Source organism: Gopherus evgoodei, chromosome 8 (genome assembly GCF_007399415.2).
Source record: "Gopherus evgoodei ecotype Sinaloan lineage chromosome 8, rGopEvg1_v1.p, whole genome shotgun sequence".
Taxonomy (NCBI): Eukaryota; Metazoa; Chordata; order Testudines; family Testudinidae; genus Gopherus; species Gopherus evgoodei.
Window position 1 is genome coordinate 104,203,850 of NC_044329.1, and position 15,947 is coordinate 104,219,796.

The 15,947-nt window shown below is 40.4% G+C and overlaps 1 protein-coding gene across 1 annotated transcript in view; it reads left to right on the forward strand.

The window, feature by feature from the left end:
* AGBL4 (ATP/GTP binding protein like 4) overlaps nucleotides 1-15,947 on the forward strand; it is a 1,406,381-nt gene that overhangs the window by 74,290 nt on the left and 1,316,144 nt on the right. The window contains 1 exon segment of the mRNA XM_030571608.1: nucleotides 227-351. Coding sequence (XP_030427468.1) covers nucleotides 227-351 — 125 coding nt within the window.

A 15,947-nucleotide genomic window follows, 5' to 3' on the forward strand; every position in this document is an offset into this window, starting at 1 on the left:
TTTTAAACTGTGCTTGGCCTATTTGTTTGTTTTTCTTCACGAGTGTAATAAAGACATTTACTTGAAAAAAGTTCTGAGCTGTGTTATAGTGCTAATTAACCTTATAATAATGTGACTGGTTTTAGCCAGTCATAGTCACGCATTTTAAAATTCCATTCTGTGTCGTTGTTGGGCCAGGGTTTATCAGCCATTTGTTAAACTGCTGCGTTTCATAATCCTCTGGTAGGTAACCTTGGACGTGTGGATCACATCACAGAGTTTGAGTATGACCTGTTCATTAGGCCGGATACCTGTAACCCACGCTTTCGAGTTTGGTTCAACTTCACTGTTGAAAATGTGAAAGAGTCACAGGTAAGTTCAAGTTAAATAGTATGATTCGTTCACAATGACTTTATTGGAGAATAAAAGGTATTTTCTTATTTAAAATTAAACAAAAAATAAATCCTTCCAGGGTGGTTAGTGACTATATGCCATACAATAAATGATTTTCTTTTGAATCCTGAATGGAGAAAAGCAGATATCACCATTTGTTTTTCAACTACTTAAGTTGGAGAGAGATACCAATACACTAGCCAGAGTATTAAAAATTGCCACAGTACAGTAATAACTAGTATATGTTTGTGATTGTTTATGCAAACCCTGGAGTGGGCCTGCAGGGGTTAAAAGGCAATATTGGGCCCAGGTAGCTCAGCCCCTATAGGCCTGCCCAGCCCACTGCAGCTGGAGGAGCGGGTTAAAATGAATTCAGGAGCTCGGGCAAGGAGTAATGAACAGACTGTAAAAGAGAAGAATCCTTCTCCAGGAAGCCAGTCAGAAGGTGGAGCCTGAGAGGGGACAAGATAGTGAGTAAGGCCCCCAAGCAGTGCCTTCTTCAACCACCACTCAGTTTGAGAAACCGCTTGTCATGGAGGGCCCTGCTCATTTGGACTTTGTTTGTGATGCTATTGACTATTTAGTTAGGGCCCCACCAAATTTATGGTTTATTTTGGTCAATTTTACATTTTAAGATGTCTACATTTGAAATTTCACAGTGTTGTAACCATGGGGCACCTGATCCCAAAAGGGATCATGTGGGGGCTGTCAAAAAGTTGTTGTAAGGGGGTTGCAGGATGGTTATCCTTGCTTCTGCACTGCCTTTCTGCAGCTGGGAGAAGTTCCCAGATAGGGATGTGGGTCTGATCTCACCTGTGCTACTGGGAGCACCCCAGCCAGGGGCTCCTAGCTGCTAGTCCCAGCCAGGTTGGGGGGAGGGACAGGACTCCCTCTTCCCCTGCATGGCTGTTCTTGGAGCAGAGGGGAAGATCAGGCCCACATCTGGGTACCTCCCTCGCTTCAGGGACACTCTAACTTGTGCAGTGCGGTCGCAGAGCTTCCTACGTCCAGGGGAAGTACCCAGAGTTGGGTCTGATCTCCCCCCAAGAGCAGCTGTGCAGGGGAAGAGGAAGTCCTGTTCCTCCCTAGCCAGGACAGGGTTATCAGCTGGAGCTCTGTGCATGGTAGGCACCCCCAGCAGGGGCATCCCCAGCCCTGCCTCTCTCTCCCCCCTCCAATAGCTAGATTCATGGAGGAGAGCTGATGTCACAGTCTATGACACATTTTTCACGGCTGTGAATTTGGAAGGGTCCTAACTATAGGGGCCATATCCCCAAACTGAAGGAGCATATATGTAGGAAGTAGCCCAGGATGGCAAATTTAGGCCCAGTAGAGAGGGAAGGCCTGGGTTCCCCTACCATGTCCCACTTAAGGGCAAAGGCCCAGACATAGTGGGAGACCCAAACACTGTTGACCTGGGGACAGGAGCCACCCATTGTTACTGCCCTCTCTGATAGCAAGCCAAGGGGTTGGAGGTCAGGTGCACTAACCACTAGGCCGCCTGGCCCTCCAAACACTCTATCACAATATTATTTTGTTAACATATATACAAAGCAAACAATGCTTGTATAGTACTTGAAAAAGAATCCAAAACAGAATGAACATAGTTATAACCATTCAACTATTGGGACTCAGCCAGCAGTCAACACAGTTGGGGCATCAAGGTAGAGTTACAAATAGATATTGTTTTAGCACCTTTTAGAAAGTGAAAAGTATTATGCAGGAATGAACCATAGAGAAAAAGGAGCTGGTCTCTAAGTTTGAAACGTTATTTTTCATTAAAAGTGTTGGTGCAAAAAACTAACTTCTTAATCTTCACTTTATCAGTTGCTTTAAATTAAAAAAATGCAAACTTTCATATTGACAAATCAACTAAGCTTTCATTCCACTTGTCATGTGCCATTCTTTGTGTTTTATCCTGACATTCTGTCTCAAGGAATTTATCATAATCAGTGTAATTCTCAGTTAATGGAAAGTAGTTTATTTAGTCAGAGAAGGAAAACATTTGCTCAAACTTGATATTTGTATTCTTATTGGGGTAATATCTTTATATCCACCACTATCCCATCCTTGTTACAACTAGAAATCATGAAATTGTATATCTGACTTCCTGGAGCCTGATACTTTATCAGCCCTTTCTCCCTGCTGTGCTTTAGTCAACTATGATCAAATTATATAGTCATGAGATGAATGAGAATCTGTCTCAAGGAGGCAGAGAGATCTGGTGGAAAGATACAATATATATATAGAGAGAGCTTACAGGATATTTGTTTTCACAGTTGTCTACATGAAAGAGAATAGTTTCACTATTAAGTTTGACTTGTGAGGTCTGTTTTTATAACGTGTCTTCCTATAATCTTTTTTTCATCTCTCCAATTTCCTTTAAAATGAGACCTGCATGAATGTAATCTAGTCTGGAACCTTATTTAGGGCTTCGTACTAGGGTACATAAGCAGTATTAGTCTTTGCAGCCCAGCTATATTAAATGAATGTTTAAAAATTGGTACATCAAACATACTGTATAACCTGGTTTGTGCTTTTTGATTATTTTCTTTTGTTCTATTAGGAAATGAGAAAAGCAAAGAACATATGGTTCAGTGTATCATAGAACACACAAACTAGTTTTTTAAACAATATATTTGTAAAAATCTATGGAAAGTAAGCATCCCATTACTTCTGTCTAAAAGTAATTCTCAGTTTAGGCCTAGCTTTAAATATTCTTATGTGACATTACATTTATTATGGATTCAGTACAAAGAAGTTGCGAGAGGAAAGCAAGTCTACACATTTAAATATTGTTGTTCAGGTTTCAGCCAGTTAGGGAGGAAATCTAATGGAGTGTCTGGACCGTTTAAGGTTGGTCTTCTTTATTTTAAGGTTCTTAAATTCTTGATTTGAATCACTTAGTTTACTTGGACTTGAAAGTCTGTTCACTAGACATTATTTTTTCTGGCCCTTTGTTTGCTTGTTATTAAAATCTCTTCAGACTTGTCTGATATCATGAACTGTGTGATGTCCATGTCCCCAAGAAATTAATTGCATTTCAAGGCTACCATGAGAAAACAAGACACAATCTTTCATTATCTGACTATTTCTCACAATTCATCAATCCTGTTTTTCTCCTGTTGCACCAAACTACTGCTCATTGACACACAACAGGGACAAGTGATTAAAAAGGTAAAACAATTTGAAAGAGAGCTAAAGTAATAAGATACCATGGTACAAAGACAACAGTCATTACAAGCATTAGGAACCTTTAGTTGTGCTATACACTTTTTTGTTTTGTTTCTTCTGTGCTAGCCTCAGACAATAATTTAGTTTTAACAAGTATGCTGCTTCTCCCCCTACATTCATAACACTGAGGATGGTGAATGGAATCATAGAAGATGGAAAAGAGAGACCTATTAGGTTATAAGTCCATCTCACTGTCAGTGTAGGATTGTTCCCTGGAGTACATTTTCTATTTTTTTTTTTTGTGTACAATCCTATTTAAAATGTCTCAAATGATGAGGTTTCCACCATTAATGTCTAGAGACATTCCATAGCCTCTGATCTCTCCGACAAGAGGTGTTCCCTGATATTCAGCCTTGGTTTTTCATCATAAGTGTGTCCTTCCAGCTCTCTGAATTTTTTATCCCTTTTCTTTGGACTTCCTCAGTATGTCTCTGGTAACGTGGAGCCCAGAGCTGAATGGAGTATTCCAAGTATAATGATATTTCCACTATCTAGAGAGAGGACTGTAGACTCCCTGTTCCTTGATGCCTCAGAATATACAGCCCAAAACTGCAATGGTTGCATTTTCCTGCTACATCACTATGCAAACTTGTGTCTAATTTGCTGTCTACTATCACCCATAGGTCTCTTTCAAAACTGTTGCTTCCTTCCTCCCATTACGTATATGTTGTGTGATGGCCATGTCACAGGGCTGATTCCTCCCAGCCCTAGGAAAGAAAATTGAACACAGATCTCTTTCATGGCAGTCAGACCACTAGCCTTAATTATTTTTGATATATTTTTATGATAAGTATATTTTATTGGTTTGTTAATATTTCTGAGATTTCAATATTTTGTTTTGCTTGAAGACTATGTAATAAGCTCTTTCTCACCCCAACTTTGATTTTGTACATTATTTGTTTTATGTTCTCATCTAAATTTTATTCTTTTTTAATCAAGAATAATTAAAAGAAATAGTTAAAAGGTTATATTTATGCGAATAAAGAACTGGCATGTGCAAAGGCAGCTAACATCTATATGATCTAGAATTTGACCTTTCGATCTCCAGTGTATGGTTTCAGACTCCTCGATCAGGCGGTCCTCTATCAGTGATAAGATCTGAACAGTGAATTTCTTTACACATTTGCTCAAGTGAATTCAATTAACACCAATATTGGAAAGTACAAAAAGAAATGGATATGTTATGCATAAGGACTATAATCATGCAATGATTACACTTCCAATAACGATGAAAGAGAATGAAGGAAATGAGATTTGCTGTGGAACACATGGTCCCATGGGCAAAGCCTCCAATTTCTGTAATTATAAGTGTCAAAGGCTGCTGACTATTTCTAGATAACATTCTTTACTGGGCCAGGTTTGTTTCCCATTAATTTCAGCTGTGCCATTCATAACATCATCCATAATTTTACTAATTTTTCTCTCCATGGAACCTCAAATTGGATCAAGTGTAATACCCAGATTATATTTTAAATATGTACCAGTAATGTACATATTTCTTCAGATCCAGGCTCACTTCTAAGATGGCTTCCCTTTGAAAGCATCAGCAGGAAATGTTTATCCACCTGAGAACTGGAACAAAGAAGGTTAATTTATGAAATACAAATTTAAAAATTATTCTGTTAAATGTGAATTGGAAGATTTTACAGTTGAAAATTATTATTTGTATTGTGGTAGCACCCAGAGACTGCAATCAGAGAACTGACTCTCATTATGCTAGGTGATGCACAATGGACCCTGTCTTGACTATCTCTAAGAATATGATGACAGATAACAGTTGAATACAACAAGCAGACAGAAGGAGTACAAGGTAATAGCAAGAGGGTTATGATAGGTGTAATAAACTGTGGTCACATTCCATACATATTACAAATAGCGACAAAGAATCCTGTGGCACCTTATAGACTAACAGACGTATTGGAGCATAAACTTTCGTGGGTGAATACCCACTTCGTTATCTGCGAAAGTTTGTGCTCCAATATGTCTGTTAGTCTGTAAGGTGCCATAGGACTCTTTGTCGCTTTTTACAGATCCAGACTAACATGGCTACCCCTCTGATGTATTATACATATGTATCCCCAAAATAACTGCTGCACATGTGGTTACTCTGAACCAGGGGTCAGCAACCTTTTAGAAGTGGTGTGCCAAGTCTTCATTTATTCACTCTGATTTAAGGTTTCATGTGCCAGTAATACATTTTAACGTTTTTAGAAGGTCTCTTTCTATATTCTGTAATATATAACTAAACTATTGGTGTATGTTAAAGTAAATAAGGTTTTTAAAATGTTTAAGAAGTTTCATTTAAAATTAAATTAAAATGCAGAGTCCCCAGACCGGTGGCAAGGACCCAGGCAGTGTGAGTGCCACTGAAAATCAGCTTGCGTGCCCCCTTCGGCACACGTGCCATAGGTTGCCTACCCCTGCTCCGAACAATTGTTCCATTATGAGAAATCCATATTCAAAAGCAGTATTTCCACTGGGATTAGAAAGGAGAATTAACCCACAGATGTTTGCCAATGCTGTGAAATCATTCCATCAATATCTGTTCTTGATGTGGAAGAGTTCAAAATTTATGAAAATTCCCCCATTGCAGAATAGTATGTTTGAAATGTCAGGAATCCCAAGTTAGGGGTTTAAAAGATACCCAAGACCACCACCCAGTTGAGTTGATCAGACAGCCTGAGGCTCCTTTATTGATTAATCAGAGAATACATGCATATGCACGGAGAGACGACAGGTCCTCTAGCAAGAGGTAAGTCGCTCTGCCCTACAGCAGTGATACCTGGGTTTATATAGCCAAAAACCGCAAATTACCATATGAACTTATACATCCGAGGATACCATATTTGGTTAATACAATGACATCTTCTAACCATCTGCTAAAAAACGACTACTATTAATATACCGGTTATGAGCTAATTTGCAAGCCTGCTCTTTGTAACTTCCCCTTTTTACGGGTTTTTGTAATGGTCAGGACTTTGACACCTGGTTTCCACCTACTTGCGGGTTACTTGTGGTTAAGCTGTTGCCTGTTGTCCAAGCCTTTTGAGGAACTTGTATTTAAAATACATGTTGTTTGTACTTTTGGTCAAGTTGCCAAGAGATACAATTTATGCATAAGCAATTTTAATGAACTATAGCAACCTAGTAGCTGTTAGTTTATTCCGGCAGTGATGGCTGGGTTATTTAAGGGATTTTATGTCAGTTTTAACCCCTTATAGCAGCACTTTTATTGTTTAGCAGCATTTGGTGGTTATTGTAGTGTTAGCAGCATTTAACAGTGTTATGATAATGTATTAAATCAGAGAGTGAGCCTCAGGCGAGTTAGTGATTGATTATTTTCCTTACTTTTCTATATGTTAGTATGATTGAGGCCTATGGCCTTGATATGATTTTTAGCTTGATTAAGACCCGGCTTTTGGGCCTGGGTTTAATTTTCTTTATCAATAGTTAAGTAGCGTAGTGTAGTTAGTAGTGTTCCTCACCTTGCAGGGCTAGCCTGCCCTGGCCATTGGGATATGCCTCTGTCCCAGGGTGTCAAACTGTGTACGGCATGCCACAAACCGATGCTGGTGAGTGACCCATATGATAGTTGCCTTAAAATTGAAGAGCTCTGTTCCCTGACCAGGAATCGAACCTGGGCCATGGTAGTGAAAGCGCCGAATCCTAAACTAAGCACTAGATCACCAAGGAGGTGATGCTGTTATCAGTGAGTTTGCCCCAACACTTGATTCTACTGAGGATATCAAGGAACAATTTTATACAGATCTTGGCAGAGTCTTGACCAACATTCCCAAGCAGGACAAGATCATTCTCAGAGTTTCAACGCTAGAGTCAGGCAGGAGTCAGATCTCTGGAATGGCACTTTCAGAAAAGAAGGAGTAGGAAATACTAACTCCGATGGCATCCTCCTCTTGAGCACATACCTAGAACATGACCTGATCATCACAAATACCCTCTTTAGATAAAGTGAGATGTATAAGACCACCTGGAGACATCTTCACTCCAGGCATTGGCACATTCTTGACTATGTTATTGTTAGAGCTCGAGATTGGAAGGATGTCTTCATCACGAGGGCCATGCATAGAACCGATGGCTGTTGGACAGATCATCGCCTTGTTAGATCAATCATGAATTTCCAGATCACCTCAAGGCATCGCAGGCAGGCAAAATCAGTACAAAAGAAATTCAACATCAAGTCCCTTTAAGATGTAGTGACTCAGGAGAAACTTCAGCAGTATCACCAAGAGAAGTTTGACGCTATGCCTATAGCTGATGATGATAATGAAAATTTCTGGAAGGGATTAAAGACTGCCATTCTCTCGGCATGTGTTGAGTCTATTGGCTAAATCACCCGCCATCACCAAGATTGGTTTGATAAGAATGATGCTGAGATTCAGGCCCTGCTTGACCAGAAGAGAAAAGCTCATCGCATGTGGCAGAATGACATATCACACCAGCAGAAGGAAGAGTTATACAAGCAACTCAAGGCTGAAGCCCAAAGGAAAATCCTTGACATCAAAAATAAGTGGTGTCAAGAAAAGGCCAAGGAGATTGAGATTTATGCTGATCAACATGACATGAGGAGTTTCTTTCAGGCAGTAAGGGCCATTTACGGTCCATGATCCCATAGACCCACATCACTCCGAGCCCAAGATGGGTCAACATATTTTAAGGACAGCAAAGCCAGACGGAAGGAACATTTTGAGTTACTCCTGAACCGTGAGTCATCTGTCTCTGATGCCACTATTGAATCTATACCCTCAACAGCATGAAAGAGAATTTCTTGCTGACCCCCCTACCCTTGAAGAAGTAACACAACCTATTATGCAAACTAAGAACAACAAGGCAACAGGGCCAGATGGCATACCAGCTGAAGTCTACAAGTTTGGAGGTGAAGAACTGGCAGGGAAGCTCCACAAACTTTTTCTTCATATCTAGTGTAATGAGAAGATTCCAGAAGACTTGAGAAACACTAACAGTGTTACAATCTTTAAGAAAGGAGATAAGTCGGAGTGTGGAAACTATTGAGGCATTGCCTTGCTAGCTATAGCAGGGAAGATTCTTGCCTGTGTCCTCTAAAACCGTTTACTTCTCCTTGCTGAGGAAGTATTGTCAGAATCTCAGTGCAGTTTTAGACCATCCCGCAGGACAACTGACATGATCTTCATTGCCCACCAAATCGATGAAAAGTCTTGCGAGCAAAATCAGGACCTGTACATGGCTTTCATTGATGTGACAAAGGCGAAGGTTTGTTTTTTTTTTATAATTCTAATTATTTAGATAATTTTATGGGCAGATGGAAACCTGGATGATCCAGGCAGGTGGCTGGTTCACGACCGAGGCCCACGACACCATGACCAGAAACCTAGGGAGAAACATATGTTTTGAGCTGATTGGCATGCACCCATTTTAGTTTATCGGGTAGCTGAAGCTGGTACACTACTGAGGAGATGCAGTTTACAATGGAGTACGGACTCACTCACTTAGTGTTTAGGGTGTGGTCTGCTTTTTTTTAGTTTTTGCAACAATACCTTGTTTCTAATTTGCCATTTTTGGACGCTTTTAACCACGATTTTTTTGCGTTTGGCCTTTTTTTAATTAAAAGGGGCCTTTATGGCTTTGCGAGTTTTACAGAGCTTTTTCCTCTGCTGGGCAATATACCGACTGTTTGGTGAATTGGCGAGTAAATTTTTTTTTTTACAGATTACCCCACATTATGGGACTACTGAAAAGGATGTGGTAGGGGGTGTATTTGGTACCTTGGCAGTTAGAATTGCATAAAGTTGCCAAAATAGGAGGCAGCTTTCAGGGCCAATCCATTCCCAAGCTTGAGCACATTTTATGGAAGGCGTTTTTAAGATTTTGGCTTTGCCTTTTTACAGTGCCACTGCTTTTTGGCTGATAACTGATGCGAATTTGTTGTTTGATATTTAGGCCACAAGCAGGGACTTAAGAACTTTTTGTACAAAAGCCCCCGCTTGGTCAGAGTCGATAATTTGAGGTGTGCCGAACCAGCAGAAGATTTTTTTTTAAGAGTTTTGTGGCAGCCACAGCCGCTGTATTAACTTTGGTTGGGTATAGGCTTGGGTTGCTGCCTGGTTATTAATCTGTGCTTTTAGTTGCTTAATTTTTACTAGCTGTTGGGTACACACCTCTTCCCTTCTCCCCAACTTTTTGTTTTGTTTTGTTCCGAAAACATTTGATACCACATGGCCGCCTCAGTTTATATTAATCCCACAGCTGCCCCTAGGTTTTTACCCTTCTGCTTTTTATACTCGGCATACAGGTCTAGTAAATCCTGCCAAGTATGCACGCCTCTCTGAAGCTCCCCCATGGAACCCCAGGGATTGTATTCCACTTTGGTGAGAACCCTTTCTAACTGGGAGAGGTCCTCACCTCCCTTTGAAAAAAAGGCAACAGGATTCAGTTCCTTTTTGCTATCTCTCCCGCAGCACAGGCATCCAGTTCACCAGCCTCCGAGGGCTCCACCAGGCTGGGCAGCCAGGCTTCCATCTCCACACCCCCTAATGCCCGTGCATCCAGCCTTGAACCCATTGTTGATGCCATTGCCCATGACTGTAGGACTCCCAAGTCCGTAGTTATACCCTTTTGTTTTTTGAACACGTAGTTATTACAATCCGTTAGTACTGCTCTTAAGGTTTTTTAAATTACTTGAGATTTCATGTTGCCCATGCTGGCAGCGGGGCTTATAATGTTCACCCCCCCTGGGCTGGAGGGAGGGGCGCTAAGCCACCCTCTATATTACTAGGTTTACTAGCACCGAGGGTCCATACACTAAATACAAAGCCCCTCCTGGGCAGAGCGAGAAACCCCAAGTGTTTTTTTCTTTTATACTCAGGCATGCTATGGCTGAGGGTGTATGCACCGAGGATTTTTTTTTTTGCTTGGAGCATTTTAATTTAATTTTAAATGAAGCTTCTTAAACATTTTTAAAAACCTTATTTACTTTACATACAACAGTAGTTTAGTTATATATTATAGACTTATAGAAAGAGACCTAAAAACTTTTAAATGTATTACTGGCACACGAAACCTTAAATTAGAGTGAAAAAATGAAGACTCGGCACACTACTTCTGAGAAGTTGCCGACCCCTGTGCTAGAGAGTCATGTACATTGGAATGGACATGAGTAAGTACTCGAAGAAGAAAAATGGTTACTAACCTTTCTGTAACTGTTGTCCTTCAAGATGTGTTACTCATGTCCATTCCAAAACCTGCCCTTCCACCCATCTGTTGGAGTTGCTGGCAAGAAGGAACTGAGGGGGTTGCAGGTTCCTATATACCATGCCCTGAAGGCACAACTGCAGGGTGCATCAGAGCCAATCTGATAGATACGACTAAGGGAAAAACTTTCCAGTGGCAATGCATGTGGCGCATGCACACCTACATTGGAATGGACATGAGCAACCCAACACATCTTGAAGAAGAACAGTTATAGAAAGGTTAGTAAACATTTTTTATTATTTGGACTGGATTCTGTGGGCTGCCAAAGCCATGTTGTGCTGTTCTTAAACCTTCCAGAGATTCTCAGCTGAGAACATCCCTTTGTGGGAATTCTCCACTGGTGTAGCTTTTTGTCCTATACCAGCTGCCTTTGCACCTCCAGAGAAAGGGGGAGAAGGAAGCAAATCAAAAGTAGTTTGAGGGCAGTATGCCCAAACCTTCATTGTTGTCAGGGCCCTGATGCCAATGGTGCCAACAGTGTAAATTAGAGTGAGACCCCGTCTGTTCTAATTTATACTGGAGCTAGTTAGCCCTGTATCAGAGAGCCAGAAATGCCTCTCTGTGGCTGCTACTGTCTCAGATGTGGTGGGGAGCTGGCGCCTTTGTATGTCAGTATGAATTTGATTGTATTTACTTTTTTATATTATCCTTTCCCATCCAAAGGAAGAGATTCTTCACATTATTAGTAATTCAAATCACTAGTATCAGAGTGCTTTATAAAATTCATATTCCTACCAGAGCTTCATTTTAAAAGACTACTAAGTGTGTGTACGTGCGCAAGTGTGTGTGTGTGTGTGTGTATGAAAGGGCACATTACATTTAACAAGCTTTGTAAATTGGATAGTGTATCCTTTTCTGTTAAGGAGTTTAATTCTGAAAGTTTCACATTTGAACTCTATCTTTTTCATCCAACAGTATTTGATAACCAGCTTGAAATATATTTTATGTAGTGTATTCCATCAAACATACAGTTATATCAAAGTTTGGCTTAACGTATTCATTGCTGAATTATTTGCACATAACTTTTTTAATCTTCCTGTGACTAGCACCATCCTGCTTTACAAATCTGGCTGGAGCACAAGTGCATCATTTTAGCACAAGTGCCTATTCATGGACACACCAGAGCCTCATAATCCCTTGTACAATGCAACTGCACTCGTCTCCCATGTGGCTCTCCTAAGATACAGAGAATGGGCCTGCAACTGCCCCTGTCTTTTCTGGGATATTTTATTTACCCCTTCAGTGGACTGATACTAATTAATAATTTTTTTCACTACCACTTTTGTTATGATCTGTCACATTGACTTACATTTTTTGTTAATAATGATACATTTCTTGAAACGCATATAACATTAACAGAGTAACACTGGGTATGGAGAGCTATCTACATTGCCTATCCACGCACTTCATTTGATGGATTAAGAGGCTAAAAAAATGGAATTTGGAGAGTTTATTAGAGATATGCACATAGACTGGTAAATAATCCCAACAAAACCAATATCTTAGGCAGTTTCATCAACATATTTGAATATATTAAAAATAGGAACTTGATTACAGAGAGTGGCTTTAGGGAGTATAAATATCAGTCTGATAAACAATGTATGGTAACAGCAGAATATTGGTGGGATTCAGATTAAAGAGCTAGGTAAATAGTACAAGAAAATTTACTTTCAAATAAATACCTTTCAAAACAAAAACCAAACTCTATGCTGATAAAGAAATATAACTTTAAATTTATATTACACTCACAAACTTGGCTCTAAAATAGTATTTTTGTTGTCTTTTAGAAATGTTTTAGTATCTCTAGTGTGCAGTATGTAGTATACTATATAGCTTATTGTACAAAACAGCAAATTGTCTTACATTCACTATTTACAGTAATTCATAACCATGATTGATTTCCCACCCCAGTTTTAAGTAGTAAACAATTAAAAAGGAACTTAATTGTGTATGAAAACTTTTTGATACAAACTTAGAACTATTACTGTTTCAAGATCAGTAATGTAAAACACAGATGTAGACATAAAAGAAGATCTTATGCAAATTAATTTTGTAGTAATGGAAATGTAACGTCAGGATGGGTGAGTTTCAAAGTGATCAGTAATGCTGGATTGATCTACTGCCAAAGGGAATTAAATATTGATAGTTAAATTTCATGCAAAGTTTTATGGGTAGTTTAAGGCTTTCCTTGGCAAGAAGAAAAATCACTAATGCTAAAAAGAAAATGCATCTTAAACATCGGAATTCTTTGATATCTGTAAAATTGGATTCTTGGAGTTCCTTTGTACTACATTGGGACTACTTCATTATCATACTGTCAGAAGATAAAAATAGCTTCAAACTGAAGATTGGAAGAGTACCATTATACGAAGAACTCCTTAACTGATTCCTCCTTATTTTAGAATATTCACAAGTAGTAGTCCCTCATTGAACAACCTGAGAAAACATATATTTTATGTTGTATATTTAGATAGAAAGCAAATGAAAACAATTCACCTGGGCCTTGAGAATAGCAAAGATGCATGGTCAGTTCTACCTTTAGGAAAAAAAATGAATTTCTGTACCACTCACCCTGTCAAACCAATATTGCTGGAACTAAGCAGGAGTACTCCTCAACTACATAGAGAATTTTAAAGACCCCTTTTTCAAGAAGTTACCCCCCTAAAATATCCAGTTAGTAATGCCTCATAAACATCCCACACACAGATGGAATACAAGCTGTCAGGAACAGTATCTCTGATGATGCCACAGCACAACTGGCTGCTGAGCTTTCTGCCTTTATCCTCACACACAACTATTTCAAATTTGATGACAATATATATCTCCAGATCAGTGGCACTGCTATGGGCACCCGCATGGCCCCACAATATTCCAATATTTTTATGGCCGACCTGGAACAACGCTTCCTCAGCTCTCGTCCACTCATGCCCCTTCTCTACCTACGCCACATTGATGACATCTTCATCATCTGGACCCATGGGAAGGAAATTCTGGAAAAATTCCACCACGATTTCAACAGCTTCCACCCCACCATCAACCTCAGCCTGGACCAATCTACATGGGAGATCCACTTCCTAGACACCCCGGTGCAAATAAGTGATGGTCACATTAACACCACCTTATACCGAAAACCTACCGACCGCGATGCCTACCTTCATGCCTCCAGCTTCCATCCTGGACACACCGCACGATCCATTGTCTACAGCCAAGCACTGAGGTACAACCGCATCTGCTCTAACCCCTCAGACAGAGACCAACACCTACAAAATCTCCACCAAGCATTCTCAAAACTACAATACCCGCATGAGGAAATAAGGAAACAGATCAACAGAGCCAGACGTGTACCCAGAAGCCTCCTACTGCAAGACAAACCCAAGAAAGAAACTGACAGGACTCCACTGGCCATCACATACAGTCCCCAGCTAAAACCCCTCCAACGCATCATCAGGGATCTACAACCCATCATGAACAATGATCCCACACTTTTCACAGGCCTTGGGTGGCAGGCCAGTCCTCGCCCACAAACAACCTGCCAACCTGAAACATATTCTCACCAGTAACTGCACACTGCACCATAGTAACTCTAGCTCAGGAACCAATCCATGCAACAAACCTCGATGCCAACTCTGCCCACATATCTACACCAGTGACACCATCACAGGACCTAACCAGATCAGCCACACCATCACCGGTTCATTCACCTGCACGTCCACCAATGTAATATACGCCATCATATGCCAGCAATGCCCCTCTGCTATGTACATCGGCCAAACTGGACAGTCTCTACGGAAAAGGATAAATGGACACAAATCAGATATTAGGAATGGCAATATACAAAAACCTGTAGAACACTTCAACCTCCCTGGCCACACTATAGCAGATCTTAAGGTGGCCATCCTGCAGCAAAAAAAACTTCAGGACCAGTCTTCAAAGAGAAACTGCTGAGCTTCAGTTCATCTGCAAATTTGACACCATCAGCTCAGGATTAAACAGAGACTGTGAATGGCTTGCCAACTACAAAACCAGTTTGTCCTCCCTTGGTTTTCACACCTCAACTGCTAGAACAGGGCCTCATCCTCCCTGATTGAACTAACCTCGTTATCTCTAGCTTGCTTGCATATATATACCTGCCTCTGGAAATTTCCACTACATGCATCCGACGAAGTGGGTATTCACCCTCGAAAGCTCATGCTCCAAAACGTCTGTTAGTCTATAAGGTGCCACAGGATTCTTTGCTGATTCTTCCATTCTGTGATTCTTCACCGCTATTTTTATGTAGCACCTTTCATCCTAAAGAACCTAACCTACCCGCAGGAATCACTAATGTTCCTCCGAAATGCAACCATCTCTAGATTTGAATATAGCGGGCATTTAACATAATACAGCAACATTGCACAACTATTTCCAGCTAGAAATCATAGAATCATAGGACTGGAAGGGACCTTGAGGGGTCTTCTAGTCCAGCCCCTGCACTCAAGGCAGGACTAAATATTATCTAGACCATCCCTGACAGGTGCTTGTCTAATCTGCTCTTAAAAATCTCCAATAATGGAGATTCCACAGCCTTCTTGGGCAATTTATTCCAGTGCTTAACCACCCTGGCAATTTTTCCTAATGGCCAACCTAAACTGTCCTTGCCGCAATTTAAGTCTATTGCTTTTTGTCCTATCCTCACAGGTTAAGAAGAACATTCTTTCTTCCTCCTCCTTGTAATAACCTTTTATGTATTTGAAAACTGTTATCATGTCCCCCCTCAGTCTTCTCTTCTCCAAACTAAACAAACCCAGTTTTTTCAATTTTCCGTCCCAAGTCTTGTATAATCATCTTTTCTTGCTCTTCTCTGGACTCTCTCCAATTTGTCCGCATCTTTCCTGAAATGTAGTACCCAGAACGGGACACAACTCCAGTCGAGGCCTAATCAGCGCGGAGTAGCGTGGAAGAATTACTTCTTGTGTCTTGCTTACAATACTCCTGCTAATATATCCTAGAATGATGTTCGCTTTTTTTGCAACAGTGTTACACTGTTGACTCTTGTTTAGCTTGTGATCCATTATGATTCCCAGACCCCTTTCTGCAGTACTCCTTCCTAGGCA